Source organism: Cydia pomonella, chromosome 13, assembly GCF_033807575.1.
Source record: "Cydia pomonella isolate Wapato2018A chromosome 13, ilCydPomo1, whole genome shotgun sequence".
NCBI lineage: Eukaryota > Metazoa > Arthropoda > Insecta > Lepidoptera > Tortricidae > Cydia > Cydia pomonella.
In genome coordinates, this window is record NC_084715.1 from 2259348 (window position 1) to 2275640 (window position 16293).

General features: G+C 35.0%; 2 protein-coding genes across 3 annotated transcripts; both read left to right on the forward strand.

Moving 5' to 3' along the window:
* The first annotated feature begins 3585 nt into the window (after positions 1-3585).
* Positions 3586-8654, forward strand: LOC133524635 (gustatory receptor 68a-like). The gene is made up of 4 exons (XM_061860768.1): positions 3586-5247; positions 5405-5473; positions 6549-6638; positions 8473-8654. The coding sequence occupies exons 1-4, from the start codon at positions 4243-4245 to the stop codon at positions 8530-8532; spliced, it is 1224 nt and encodes a 407-aa protein (XP_061716752.1). The 5' UTR covers positions 3586-4242; the 3' UTR covers positions 8533-8654.
* Positions 8655-10446: 1792 nt separating this feature from the next.
* Positions 10447-14984, forward strand: LOC133523971 (uncharacterized). 2 transcript variants are annotated; one of them, XM_061859710.1, is made up of 3 exons: positions 10447-12908; positions 12988-13059; positions 13989-14984. In XM_061859710.1, exons 1-3 carry the CDS (start codon positions 11907-11909, stop codon positions 14040-14042), a joined length of 1128 nt encoding a protein of 375 aa, XP_061715694.1. In that variant the 5' UTR covers positions 10447-11906; the 3' UTR covers positions 14043-14984. The 2 variants fall into 2 exon arrangements, with proteins under 2 accessions (XP_061715694.1, XP_061715693.1); XM_061859709.1 differs by having other exon boundaries at positions 13285-14070.
* Positions 14985-16293: the final 1309 nt, after the last annotated feature.

The following is a 16293-nucleotide window of genomic DNA, read 5'->3' on the forward strand; positions in this document are numbered from 1 at the left end:
TTTGGGGACTAGTTATGTTGTAAGGCTGTCTTATGTGCCAGCTTATTGGACAGGTGGAAACAGCAAACTTCGGTCTTAGAAGGATTTGGGCACAGGCGCCAACGGGTGAAAAAGTCGGCGGCAGAGGTCATATACAAAAATAAAAAATACAAAAAAATACAAAATTCTTTATTCAACAAAAACACGTAAATTATGATCAAAGGGATGGAGTCTCCCTGTAAGCAAAATAAATGCTTGTGTTGGGAGACACCGCTCTTCCTTTGGTAACTTTTTTTAAGTATCTTAGGATAACCATATAAACTATTAACTAAACTAAACTAACTAAAGAACTAAAGGAGCGATAATACATTCTCTGAATACAGATAAAGTGCCTTACTGTACTAACAACAAACTATCTTAGAGATATTCTGTGTGTGTGTGTGTGTGTGTGTGTGTGTGCGTGTGTGTGCGCGCGCGTGCGTGCGTTTGTGTGTGTGTGTGTGTGTGTGTGTGTGTGTGTGTGTGTGTGTGTGTTTGTGAAGATTATCGAATTATATTCTCTGTCTCATCGTATGTTTTTGTTTTTAGCCAGTTTATTATGAGCTTTTTACACTCATGATGTGGTTTTGTGTGAATGTCTAATAGTTTATTTATTTTATTGTAGAGATGTGAGGCTTGTATCTGGTATTGTGAGCTAGCAAATTTGGTTCTAATAGTTTTAGGTAGCATGGCTATGTTTGGTATTACTCTTTTTCTCTTACATTTCGGGCTAAATGGCAGACTCTTGTGCTTTTTTAAAGTTGTTTGTAGGATATACAGTTGCCGAACCGACAAAAGTCCACTGACTTGGTACAGGAGGTCAGTAGGAAATGTAATCTTTTTAAAATACATAACTTTAACCAAAGCCCTTTGTGCTCGCTCTAAGTTTATAAAACGGCTTTTTGCTGCATATAGATATAGCTACATGATAAAAGAAATAGAATCCTCCATTATGCGTGGTCGGACGCCTGTTTTTCTGCCAATGCCTATTCATAAATCTGTTAAGACCTTTTTTCTTGATAACACCTAAAATAATAAGTTTATAATTAATCTCAATGTCTCCAGTTTGCTGTTTATTCAAACAGAAAAATCCAAATTTCTCAGTCATTATACGACCGCTGTCTTATATTATACGCCATTAAAAATTCAACATTAATAACAATTAATTAGGCATATCGTCCAATTTATAGTATGGCACAGGTATTAGTTCTTACAAAGTTGACCTTAATTTACAAATTTATAAGGAGTTGATGTAAAAGTGAATTGGAAGAAGTTGATAAGCAGACGCAACCAGCTAGTCGCCGAAGCTCCGCTTCCCTCGGATGAGCCAATTAAGCCTGCACCTAACAGGCTCTGGCTCATAGGGGGCTTTGAGCTTGCTGTTGCGTCAATTTTCATATTAACAAAAAAAGCTAGTCTAACAACACAATTAATGATTATTTTGCCGCATTCTTCATTATCTCTCCCTGTCTCACTGCCATCTGACCTTCTAACCCAGAGGGGAAAATATACCTTATTGGGGCTACTTCTTCCTCGTGATATTTTATTTAACCGAAAAGTAATTGGTAAAAGTTAAATGATATTTTGCACACAAGTTACAAGATGTTCATTGTTAAGAGCCGGGGTTAGGACCCACGATCATTGGTTTTAAAATCAAACTTTATATATAATTTGTATTTTTATAATAAATCAGTTTTCTTTTTGACATTTATTAATTGTCAAGATTTTTTTAAATCCTGGACAATTGTCACATGTACGTTTTTATGATAGATCTACATCGACGCAACTGCATGTCATTGTCATGGTTCTTGCGGTTTATTTTTATAACGCCAAGATCGGAATTTGGCAGCTAACTCCATCTTGCGTCGAGTAGAAGAATCAAAATCGTACAGAAAAAACTACTCTCTGCCTTAGGATCCCCTTTCAAATGTCATAAATCCAAACATGGCAGCCATACCCATCGACAAAAAAGTCTACCGTTGATCTAATTTCATTTGACAGTTAACTAATACGTATTCGACACGCTTATATTTGACAACTAGAATCCTGACTAGAGCTGGGACTGCGTACCAAAAGTACGTCTCTGTTACTCGTACCAAAAGTACGTCTAAAATACCACTTTTACGAGTATGACCCCCAATAGGCAGTTTACGTATTTGCCGGTCTTAGGCGTCTTACAAATAAGGATTATTTATGCAAATATCGACTTATTATTTCGGTAGGGGTCGGAAATATTATGACGTTTTGAGTGAAGGCTATGAATCCATTGACATATTTTTATTATATATTATTACACTATTTTTAGATACAACAGACGCCCAGACGACCGTCTGTTAACAAAATTTTGTTTTGCTTAAAGTAACGGTAAGAATGGAGGTACGAGGTGATGAAAGTTTCATATTTGTTTTATTTCAGAAATCAAAGTTCGTACTTTTAAATACTCGACAAGCTAAAAGTAGTCTATTACAAAAAACCTGTTCCAAAAACTATTCCGGTACAACGCCCCGCCTCTAGTGTGGATATTGTTCACTGACAGGTGTTGATGATAGCAATTCGACAAGTCACAATATTTCCCACATCAAATGGAAATCAACACGAAACGTCACTTTTAGCATGTCGAATAAGGGCCCAGGTACAAATTACAGGCAGTTAGCAATCTGAAGACACTGCTAGGTTTCATGGAGGAGCTGGGGTGGCTAGTAGTGCTACCTCGTTATCATGCAAAATAGGCACAGTGGTTGTCGATTTGCGGAAAATGCCCAGCATAACTAACTAAATATAGTTACCCGTTTCTATATTTGGGCCAAGCCAATTTTTCAGTAGAAAAAAAGGGCGCGAAATTCAAAATATGAATAGGATATCGATCTTCCGCGCCTTTGTCAAATTTACCACGTTTCTACTAACAAAGTTGGCTTGCCAGAGTATAGTTATCTGGCTAAGTAGGATGCGTAAATGCATTCCTCCGTATAAAACTCGCACAGTATTGCATGCAAAAAACCCGCGAGTCATAGGTCCGACTTTCTACGAGCACCTGCCTAATCAAATAAAAAATGAGACATGTGATGCAACATTCAGGCGTTAACTAAGATTTTTTTTTACTAAAGAAATCCCTCTACTCAGTTAAGGAATATCTTTCAAAATAAACTGAATCTGACCAACTACATGTAGATTGTAATCTCTAATATGTATATTGTTATTGTTATTCATTTTAAAGTTTTTGTTTTCAGTTGACATTCTTTTTTATTTTCTACTTGACATTGTTTGAAAATCATATGTAACTTATTCATTGATAGGTACTCTGTAGTATCATGGTACAATTTCAGTTTTTTTCTTTATTCCTATTGCTTATTTTTGACATTTTGATATGGCAAATATTATATGATAGATTTATATACCATTGTATATAACTACCTCTACCTCTATAACATTATATTGTATTGTAATAATATTAAATTTCACATGTATCCGACGATCACTATACGATAAGTAATTGCTTATGTATCCTTTTACATTAACTTTGAACATTGTATTGAGAGATAAATAAACTAAACTAAACTAAACTAAAAAGAAAATCAAATTGGGCCCAGCCACAGAAAACCGCCCCTGCTTTTACAACATATATTCGTATATATGTTGTAAAAGCAGTATATATCTTATAGGTACAGTCAATCATGAATATGGTTTGTTATTGTAAATTATCTGCATTTATAACATAGATATTTATCAATGTGATTATATGACTGTTTGGTTTCTGAATAAATAAATAAAAATATTTCAACCGAAACCGTTACATGACTACTTATGATACTTTAATAACCCGAATGAATGTAGTGATTTACTGCCGTATGACATGCGATCTCAACTAAATTCAAGGAGGCGTAGATATGATATTAATCTAGCACTTAAAAATATAAATGTACGAGAGGCAAACCTTGAGACGAATACCAAATCAATGTCATATTTTGAAAAATTAAATATAATTACCATCTACTATAAAACGATGATGTTTTCGGGGTTTAATTACTGCATTCATTGACAGCGCATGACTAATTACCCTTGAATAATAAAACGTAAAGTGATGAACTTGGTATTAATGCACACCCACTTGGAGTTATTAGTATCTACTAGCCTATTGAGAGACTCTCGGTAGTAAATTGTCTGCCTTTGAATAGTAACACTAGTTACATGTACAACCTACCGAACGATTCAAGGAAAAGTTAAACAATGTTTAGTTCACTGCGTCTGTACTTCTCCCCTTTTGTCAAAAAGAACGAGGAATTACGCTTACTCCAGATCTTTAAGCCTTTGTACCTTGTGCTCTCATTTCTCGGACTTATCCCGTGTTCATTAGATTTACCACAAGGAAATGTAGACTGCATTATTTTGCACAAGTCCGCTTTTAAACATTCATGTAGTGCTTTTTTAACGCTGCTTATAGTATACGTGTTTTTTGGACTCCACGTATATGAAGTTTTAACCTCACATGAAGAGAATATTCTAGCTGACGATAAAATGGCGAAGGCCAATTACATAATTGAGCTGGTCACACAATTTACGTTCTGTAATGCTACGTATTTCTGCGTTTTCCGATACAAAGAGATATACGTGTCCATTTTAAAAGAGATCACTCGGTCTTGGGATGACCTGCCTTATGTCAATAGAGGGATTATTCTAGGACATCTTCGGGTAAAAGTTAACTGTGGAGTTATCGGGACCATATGTCTAATCCTGCTCACACTTACGGCCGTTACGTACGCTGGCTCATCTAGCTTATGGAAAAGGATATTGATAACAATGTCTTTCAATTTACCAGAGATGATACAGTTTATTTTAGTTGCTTTCTATTATGTGTTTGTGTTGATGGTAGTGGCATTGTTGAAGAACATAGAAGATCACTGCAGGATGTTCATGAAGGCGCGAAGAAGTATAAAGAACTGTTCAAAAGTGGTGTTGGGACGGATTCCTATAACATTGTCTCAAATGCAGTGTGTGTATGTTAAGGCGCTGCGTGTCAAGAGACAGATCAATGTTGTTTTCCAAGCTCCTATTATGTTTTCCCTGCTCCAATGCTTCCACACGATGGTCAGCGAATCCTATGACATCTGCCAAGGACTTCTTTATCAAGACAACTTTACAACTCACAACTTGGTTGAATGCTCCTATTGGGTTTTGTTGCAAATGTTGAAGATTTATGCTCTGGCACGTTCAGGATCCTTATTAAAATTAGAGGTACTTTAATAAGTTGAAGTATAGTTATTAATAAAAAAAAAATAAAAATTAAAAAAAAAAATGTTATATGTTTTATATGTTTTTTGTTATGAATTACAAATAATTATTTGGTAGTAAAGAAATAGTCCTATTGAACTAATCTTCTGTTCTATTTCAGGCGCTCAAAATTGGACGAACAATACATAACATTAGAAGTGACGATGAAGAAATAAAACTGTTAGTTGAGGTATGTAATGTACTATCAATAATAATGCCACCGCAACGCTTATCATGACATCTTGCTTACTGTTGCTTCAATATAAAGTGCTTCTAGTTTAAGATATTAGCAATTTTCAAAATTAACTCACTTTTGAAGTTACCCCAATGCTCCATACATATTTTGACCCGGACTATTATGTATTCCCGTCTAGTCAAATTCCGTTTTGTATATGTAAATAGGGTTGTTTCCATCTACAGAGCTTAGGGCAGAATTGTATCCCAATAATTTCTTGTACCACCTGACCTGTAATGACCATATTTTTGTAAATATTGAATTTAAAATATCTGGTGGCACACGTCACGTGACCAAACTCGAAACGTCTTTGAAGATTCTGATGACGTCACAACTCTCGGATTGACACTGTTGACAGTTAGGCGATAAACAACAAATGACAAATGTCGGTTGACAGTTCGTATCTTCTACGTGTGTATGTAGTTATGTGTCAAACCGTAAACTGTGACGTCACACAATTTTCAAAGAGCGTTTTGGGCGCGAAAGCATCTGTCAAAATATATTTTGTTAATTTAACATATTTAAAGCCGTTTTTAGTATAAAATTTGAATTTTAGGGCAGCTTTTAGTTAATATAGAACGTAATACAAGCGTTTCAAAAAATTGGAAACAACCCTATTGTTATTTGATCATATTTACCGAGTGTTTCCCGTAACAGGAGGTAGATAGATAGATAAATCATTTATAGGAGCAATAAATTAAACTATAGGCTGTACTCCTCAAACTCACCAACATTTGTTCAGGAACTTTTAAAAATTACTTATGTTTTAATTTTTATTACACGTTGAAATTAATTAAGCGTGACAAGCAACGTCAAACACACTGATATCAGCGTACATTGAAAATAATATTAAATTTGTATAAAAAAGATAAAAACTAAAGATTTCATAATTTTTTAAAGTTGTTAATCAAAAGTTTTATTGTTTTAGGAGTACAATATGCGGTTAAATTATTTGCTCGTGTTACAGGAACCACCCGGTATATTCGGATTTGAACAGTAATGTTTACCGTTCGTTTTGTTTTGTCCCCAGATTCAACATTTTTCTACGTTAATGGCATTCCAAAGCACTGAAATCACAATTTTCGGCTATTTCCCATTAGAGGCTCCACTCATGTTCAATGTAAGTTAAATACTTACACCACAACGGCAAGGTATACTAAGTAAAACTACATACAACGATATGAAATGTCCAATGTAAAGTTAACCCTAAATGGCTCATCAATTAAAGTCCGTGACTGTGCCTATATAGCGGTCTAAATAAACTTTATTTAGTACCATAAAAGTAACAACTGCTTACACTTAGATAATGCTAATTTAAGTATACATATATTGACGACCGGTTTGGCCTAGTGGGTAGTGACCCTGCCTACGAAGCTGATGGTCCCGGGTTCAAATCCTGGTAAGGGCATTTATTCGTGTGATGAGCATGGATATTTGTTCCTGAGTCATGGGTGTTTTCTATGTATTTAAGTATTTATAAATAAATATTTATATATTATATATATCGTTGTCTAAGTACCCTCAACACAAGCCTTATTGAGCTTACTGTGGGACTTAGTCAATTTGTGTAATAATGTCGTATAATATTTATTTATTATTATTATATATTATGCACTAAAGGCAAAAGGTACACATCATTTAATTTGTTTAAACATAGGAGTAGGTAAGCGTCTTCTGTTCCCCGTACTAGTTATGTAACTGTATCACGGTGGAACAGCATTCGCCGTTCTATTAATTTTCTCTAGATGTAATCTGTAAGTGTTTGACAAAAATAATTTATGTAAAACAAACATAATTCATTTCTTATAACGATTACCCAAACACGGGTGATCCCAACTTAATGAGTTCATAACAAAAAATAGAAACAATCGAAACATCGGAGTATATAATATATTTTAATTTTAGTACAGAACTAAGCCCCGTTTTAGCTAAATAACAATGCACGATCCGAGCCCCTATTATAAATTTATTCGATAGCGTGACTTGACGTACGCGTTTGCGTTAAGTCTCATTTTGTATAAGATTTAGAAACAGCGCGCAAAGTGGGACGTTTTGGAAACTCAAAATCCCATACAGAATTAGAGTTAACGCAAACGCGTACGTCACGTTTCGCTGTCGAATAAATTTACACTAGATGTACAGGTATTTATTCGGCGACAGTTATTCTCATTTCAGTATTTTGTACGCAATTACCTACTTGACCTTTTATTAAGGCCCTGTTTCACAATGTCTAAGTAAAGTATTGGATAGCTAATTAACAAATAAATTAACTGCCAGATAATATTTCCTGCAAATCTTTGCACTTTATCTACCAGTTCAGCTTCTTTGAATATTGTGAAACATCATCGATGACTTTATTCGTCAGATAAGTGGCAAGTAGCACTTACCTACCTCATGTAACTTACCTAAAAACTTACAACACCAAATAATAATTTTGCTAAACTTTTTGGATAACTCTCAACTGTTTATTTATATCTTATCTTCTATTTTGTACTAAAATTACAGTTGGATTGGGAAGATTAGGTAAAATATTGACCAACCGAACATTGAATTCAGTAAATTTTTCTAAAGAATTTTAGTATTTTATGGTTTTTTTTTTATCATAGTTTTTTTTTTATCATAGTTTTTTTTTTGTGTAATTTGACATTTAGAGACAGTATACATCTCTAATAAAGTATTTATTATTTCATAGATTCGATATTTGTAATTGTTTTTTTTTATTTATTGTTTGTAAAAAATGGACATGTAAAAGTGCCCCTGTGGCCTATTTGCTGAATAAATTTTTGATATTTATTTCCGAGACAACTTAGACAAAATTATCTAAAGGACTCTACTCACCTTGCAATCTAAGACGCATGCGATTGATTGCAAGGTATTGATTGCAAGGTAGTGCCTTAAGCCTTCAACAAACGCTTGCCAATCTGTAGAAATTTTATTATTATTGTTTATTTCAGATGGTCGCAGCAGCAGCGATGTACTTGATAATACTTGTACAGTTCGCGAAAGCTCATTAAAATCGTTCAACAGCAAAGAAAGGACCCTTCGCGACCCTCGACTTGTACTTCGCTTATCGCCAGTTCTGTTTTAACGACTTGATATGGTTTTGAGTTTATTTTGATATGACCTTGAGTCATGTTCGACGTGTTTACTCTCTGTCGCACTTGTATATTCATACGTAAGTGTGACATGGAGGCAACACGTCGTTCGCGATATGCCCTCATGCATCTCACGCCCACCAATAAGGGCGAGTGAGATGCCTTATGAGACGCCACTTGATTACATTCCGTGAGGAGCGTTCAGCGTTCAGCGTTAGCGGCTCAGGCTGACTCAAGGTCGGGTCGTGGGTCATACTCATACTTATTCGCGTCTTTTCTGTAGACATCGCATTGGACCATGGGCAATTTTGTATGGAGCTTGGCCCCAAAACCAACACAGCTGAGAGTCAAGTCGTTAAATACGTCTTTAAATCTACTTCATTTAATTCTATGGGCACCAAGCGGAATTCCATTGCAGAACTGAGATATTTGTATTTTAGTCAAAATGTCATCACCCTAATTACCTACACAATAGAGTCCAAGTAAATAAAGCATATAATTATGCTGCAGGGTAGATGTTTGCGCACCGCTGCGAGCGCGGCAAACCATTTGCCGCGCTCGCCCAGCGAAGGACTCTATTGCCTGGGTAATTAGGGTGAACACATTTTGACTAAAATAGAAATATCTCAGTTCTGCAATGGAATTCCGCTTGGTGGCCATAGAATTAAATGAAGTAGATTTAAAATACCTATTTAATAGCCCAACTCTCATGTTTGTTGGTTTTGGGTTCATTTTGACTCATGGTTAGGACCTAAAGCTAATTTTTACGTGGCACTTTTACAGGCGGGCTAAATTTTTTCAGTATTTGAAACTCAAAAAAGAAGAACGGGGTATCTATGAACCACAGTTGTTAACTTGTATTGCATGAAGTGACCTATTTCTTAAAGGTGTTTGACCCTCGTATCAAATAAAGATGTAAAAGAGCCACATACAATTGTTAACATAGAAGTGGCCTCCTAATAAGTAATTAAATCAAAAATGTATGTATTTTGATCAAGTAAATAAAAGTTTAATATGTGTTTTTATTTATTAGTTCCTTCAGTAACAGTTAGGTACGGGAGGTGGCTATCTACACATAGCAATTGTTTTCCAGCCTTTCAGCTTCGACGACGTGGGCAACGTCTAAAGTTAATAAATGTTTAAGTTTTAGATTCTAAGTCGCGTTTTGTATTATTTTCAATTAAATTAAAGATGTAAATTATACCAAATTTCGTCTTAATCGGTTCAGCGATTATTCATTTTCCATGCAAACTTCATTTAAGGGATTATTTTTGGATAAAAACTGTCCTATGTCCTTTACTAGGGCTCAGACTATATCTATACGAAATTTCAACTAAATCAGTTCAGCGGTTTGCGGAATGGAATTTTTTTTTTTCTTATATTTTGTATACTTTTACTTTGTAGTGGTGTCAATGTGATAAATGAATTTTCCATTTATACTAAGTCCCCGGCATCCCCGATTTATACGTGATGCTATCCCATGGTCCCGTATCAGTTCCGAATCATTATGGCGACCCTACCAATAGGTAAACTAAATTGGACACACTGCATCATTATCATTATTAGGCAAAATCGTATCCTTAATTCCTCAATCATGCTCATTAATTACCCCATTCCCTCTTGTCATATAGCCGCACGAACAGGTGTCCAGTGCATGCGTTTGTAGGTATAAAAAAGCCCTCTCGCTAAAAAAGGTAAATAAAGTCTAAGAAAAAAATGTGCCTCGGAAAAAATTAAGAAAAAAATGGTTGAATAGATGGCGATATATACCTTTGGCCTATGGCTATACTCGAGTAGATAGATACACCGTTTGATTTTTAACTTCTTATTCTCTTGAATTTTATTTAGAATCTTTATTTTGACAAATCAAAATTGCATTTGCCTTGGAAAGTTATGACTTGTGGGCGGCTCAAGATAGATAGAATACTCTTTATTGACACATCTCAGTAAAAATATACAAGAAAATAAACTATTAATTAAATATATGAGAGCAATCTCTTCCAGACAACCTTTGGTTAGCGGAGACAGAGAGCTTTGGGTAGCGGTTATAGAAAATCTCCCGAAATTACGTTTTTCGGCATAAGGTCATAACTGTCTTTGGGATACTTACTAAGTTTTACTTAGTAGCAATCACGTAGCAATGATAGAAGCTTAATACAATACTTGCTGCATGTAACGCATAGATGCGCTCAATATTAAGTACCAACACTACCAACCTAGGTACTAATTAATAACAGTAGGAGTACCACTCTGAGTAATTAGGGTAAAGTGGGGGAGTTAGGAACACTTATTAATTTATTTTTTGTGTTATTTGCTTATCTAATTATATTCCAATGATTTTTAAAAACAAAGATATCACATAAAATTCAAGACGAAGTCAATACAGGAACTCCTAGTTCAGGCATTTGTAAACTTTTCCTTATCCTTAATCCTTAGTCTTTAAGTGCTAACACTGTACTTATACTGTTTTCAATAAAATTATTTGTATTATTTGTATTTGTTGTATTTGTAATAACTTTGCCTAAGTCTCAATTTAGCCGAACCCGTATGGGGTAATTGGAAAAAGTTCGCGTGGAAGTAGATACAGAAACACTGAAGATTTTCAATCTACTATCACTTTCAGGTTTCCATTTCTACCTCAAGGCATGAAAAACATTAAGAAAACAAGAGGTAATTGGGAACATTTTCATTTCCTTCGTTTCTAGAGTTAAACCATCAAGATAAGTCTGCAACGATTTTGATAGCACAATCAATGCAAGTGTTATTTATACGTCATAATTTCATAGAAGTTTGTAGTTTAAAGTCACACATAACACTTGCACTGCGTGTGCTATAAAAATCATTGCAGACTTGTCTTGGTCTGACTCTAATTACCCTAAGTGATCAATATAAATCAAAATGAGCGTCACTGTCTTTTGTATTTTTGAAGAACTTAGAACCGCATGGGGTTTGAAAGCCGATATTACATACAATATACTATTGAAATATGTCATGTATACAGTCCCATCTCGATGCTTACATCTATTGCAACATGTGATTAAAATTATAAATAAATTGAAATAATTATTTTTGGCTAACTGTGACCATAACTCGATGCTTGCGTTGAACAAACTAAAAATGGTATAGCGGAATTGCTTCTAATCTAAGTACTCTCTATGTCACTGTTCCCGTCGTTCCCAAGTCCCCCACTCTCCCCTGCCACACTGATGACCAATGCTTTCACATGAGGTAATAAAATTTCGACATTGAACCGCATAACTGCACTGCGGTTTCCACGTCAATCAACCTTAAAAATGTTTACTTCACTGACACTGTACTTCTCCCCATTTCTGAGACACAAAGAAGAATTTTCTTTGCTGCAAATTTTCAAGCCTCTATACCTAGTGCTATGTGTTTTTGGATTAATTCCCTGTTCGATCAATTTCCCGAAAAAAAAGAAAAACTGCACCATCTTACTAAAGCCCTATTTTAGCCGCTCACTTCGCGCTCTTTTTATCCTACTCGTTGTTTACATATTTTTTGGACTTCACGTACACCAAGTAATAACATCAAGTGAAGACAATGTTCTTGCCGAGGGCGCTATGGCAAAAGCCAATTACGTGATTGAACTAATTACAGCAATTCTCTTCTGTACTACTACATATTTCTGTGTGCATCGTAAGAAGGATGTATATGCGTCAATGTTCAGGCACATCACCCGGGCCTGGGACGATCTAAATTACGTTAATAGAGACATGATTTTAAGTCGCCTGCGCGTGCAAGTTAACTGTGTAGTTTTCGGAAATCTAATTATGATTTTGATCATGCTTACAACCGTCACGTTCGTAGGGCAATCCAGTTTATGGAAAAGAATATTGATAACGTTTTCTTTCAATATACCCGAGATGATACAATTCATTGTCGTAGCTTTCTATTTTGTACTTATATTGACGGTAGTCGCACTGTTGAAGAATATCGAGAGTCATTGCAAGATGTTCAAGCAAGTCCGGAGAATCATTAAGGGATCGGAAGTGGAGTTGGCGCGTAGTTCAGTAACGCTGTCTCAGATGCAGACTGTGTACGTGACAGCGATGCGTGTCAAGAGACAAATAAATGAGGTGTTCCAAGCTCCGATCCTGTTTACTCTGTTACAATGCTTTCACACGGCAGTCAGCGAGTCTTGCGACTTGTGCTTGGGACTATTTTATAAGGACAACTTTAGCGTTCAACACATCATTGAATGCTCTTTTTGGGTCATGTTACAATTCATAAAGGTTTACGTTTTGGCACGATCTGGGAGCTTATTGAAATCAGAGGTGCATGTTTAAATGTCGAAGTTTATCTTTTTGCGGAAGATATTATTATGGCTAATTTTCATTATTTGTTTGTGTTCAGGCTGACAACATCGGACGTATAATCCATGATATACCAAATAGTGAAGAAGAAGACATAGATTTATTCATGGAGGTATGTTCTTATCTAATTCCTTGTATTTTTTGTTTAATTTACATTTACATATTCCAAATTATTTACTTGTCAAACATAGGTAGATACAACAGTAGGTCTTAAATGTATAATAAAGTATCACTATGCTTCGCCACACCGCATTACAATGCTGGTTAACTTAGCTTATTTGGCTGTTATCCGAAATTAATCATACTTAATTAATATAGAAACATTTTCTGTCCTCAGATTCAACATTTTTCGACTTTGATGAATTTTCAAGATACCGAGATTAGCATTTATGGCTATTTTGTACTAGAAGCTCCGCTCATGTTTAATGTAAGTTCAGATTCAGAATCAGCGTCATTTGAAGAAGTAGAAATTCTGATACAACAACTGTTTGGTTAAGTTTCATTCTTCAGTGCAACTTCAGTGCCATTGGCCATTCAATATTCATCTTGTTATACCGCCCATATATTTCTATGTCATAACCGCTTCCTGTAAATTGATTTTCATACTACCTAATACCTTTATGGAATTCATATTATTCATTTCTAAAATGGAATCCGCGATGTATCTTCCGCAATTATCCACGTGGAAAATGGACACTTTCTTACGCCACATCAGTAGGCATAAATATGAATTCCATAAAGGTATTAGGTAGTATGAAAATCAATTTACAGGAAGCGGTTATGACATAGAAATATATGGGCGGTATAACAAGATGAATATTATGTTGAATGGCCAATGGCACTGATGTTGCACTGAAGAATGAAACTTAACCAAACAGTTGTTGTATCAGAATTTCTCCACAATTGGAGATTCATTTCTAAAATGAAAGTTTCCTTTATTTTCTGTAAACCTTTCCTGAAATTTCCGAGCACTTTTACAACTTTATGATCTTTATCGAAACCTTCCGAAACATGTATCTGTATTTTTCCCATCTGTTTCAGATGGTCGCCGCAGCAGCGATGTACTTAGTGATCCTCGTACAGTTCGCTGCATGAATAAACACGAAATAATATTAAGAACACAAGTCAGATATGTGTGTGTGTAATCTAATACCTAATAGTTTGGCCAGAAATCCATAACAGTGTTGGATAACGCAATGAGTAAAGTGAGCAGTTTCTTAGACCTTACGACCACGTCTACGAGCGTCCCATATCTTACAACACATTCGATTCCGATGGATGACCCTCAAGGGAGGGAGAACTATCCTTTCTCTTACAATAAAGTGTTAATTACTTATGTACTTACTTTGGTCTAAACATGCTTTAGGACTGATTGGAAAAATTTCCTACAAACTAATTAAAATTTAATTCGAATAGCCATAATAAATATTGATGTCGATGTCGTTAAAAATGTAGGTGTTCAATGATTATTAATTACGTATTTTTCAACACACTGCTCGTAACGTGGAACTTACTGAACCGCTTTTAGGCTTATAACCCTATAGATACAAAATACAAATTTCTGTATTTCATTAAATCATTGCCTGTGTTGGGAGGCACCGCTCTTTCGTGATTATTAATAACTAATATTATATGCTATTTACGAACATTTACTACCTATACTATTTACAATTTACAAACAAAATAGAAGAAAATCCTCGTTGCCTTACCCCTCTCACAAAACAAAATATTATTATACTACGGGTTGGTAAATGTTGCGTACCATCATCCAAACAGTAATCGGTTGTAAAATGGTACAATATCAAACAGCTTCAACACGAAATAAGCTTTAAAACCAGCCAATTAAGTTTATTTTAGCCTGCTACGGAAACATTTCTAGTTTTTACAAATAGCGCCAGGCCACGGTAACCCATACCCTGAGCCATGTCAATAACTTCTAAAATATACATATTTTTGGTATCTTTGAAATATTGATTTTTCTGTTTACTTGCAACGCGTATACTGTATCTAGAATTTCAGTATACTTACTATATTACACTCATAGTAAACCAAAATTGAATATTCTAGGCTCTATTTTCATTTAAAAAAAAAGTATTTATAATTTTTTATTGTAATATACCTTATACTTAACGTAGTGGATAAATACTTTATTTCGTCAAATTACGTTTCGTTTGTTTAAATCAGAATTTATTCATGACCCACATGTGAGTCACTGGCCCTGCGGAACTGTTTGAGCATGACCTATATGCTGAGTCGCTGGCCCTGAATGGGTTAAGGACTAAATGTTCAAGTAGCATTATTGTTTTTTTCTACTCCCGTACTTTTATTTGTCATATAAAGGGTCGTGCACACATCTTAAAACCCTACCTTACAGTTATCAAGACAAGTCTTTAGTCTATTCCCCAAAACTCAATACTTATTTCAATACTTCGTGTAATGGCCACTTAAAAAATATTGTATACAATGTAAAAAATATTGTACAAATATAAATACAATGTTGCCAACCTTATTTTAAATGTCATCTCTGACAAATAAGTGAACCATAGGCATATGGAGTGTGGAATTAAGAGGAGTGACATCTCTTGTGATAGAACTGTTGCAAAAGTGTCCAGCTGTCAGCTGTAAATAATAGTTCCAAATCTCTCCAGAGTAGCGCTAGAGTAGCTAAGAACCTAGGCGCTATTGACGGAGTGAAGTGCGTTGTCTATGATTTGATTTTTTTATTCAAGTATTCTAGGTATTGTAGCGCCACCTATTTAAGGTTTTTAGATGACACTTTTTGGTACATGGAGATTTATTTCCTTACCTCCTTAACCTTCCGTACATAGGTATGTTTTTAAAAATTTCATTCATACATTTTCCCGCCCGTACCCTCCATTCTTTGCTACTTCTTGAATGTAAAGTACTAGTAATGTAAGGCATGTAAAAACAAGTGTCATTGTGAAGGATGAGGAATTGGAATTAGTTGATAGTACAGTTTTTCTTGGTATAACTTTAGATTCTAAACTCCAGTGGGGTCCCCATATTGCTACTCTTTCGAATAGACTGAGTTCTGCAGCTTTTGCAGTAAGCAAAATCCGTCAGTTAACTGATGTAAAAACAGCTCGATTAGTATATTTTAGTTACTTCCATAGCATTATGTCATATGGTATTTTACTGTGGGGTGGTGCATCAGATATAAATACCATTTTTGTTCTGCAGAAGAGGGCTATTCGAGCAATATATAAAATGAACCATAGAGACTCACTGAGAGATAAATTTAAGGAAATTGACATCATGACAGTGCACTGTCAATACATTTATGAGAATATTCTGTATGTGCATAAAAATATTGCCGATTTTAAGA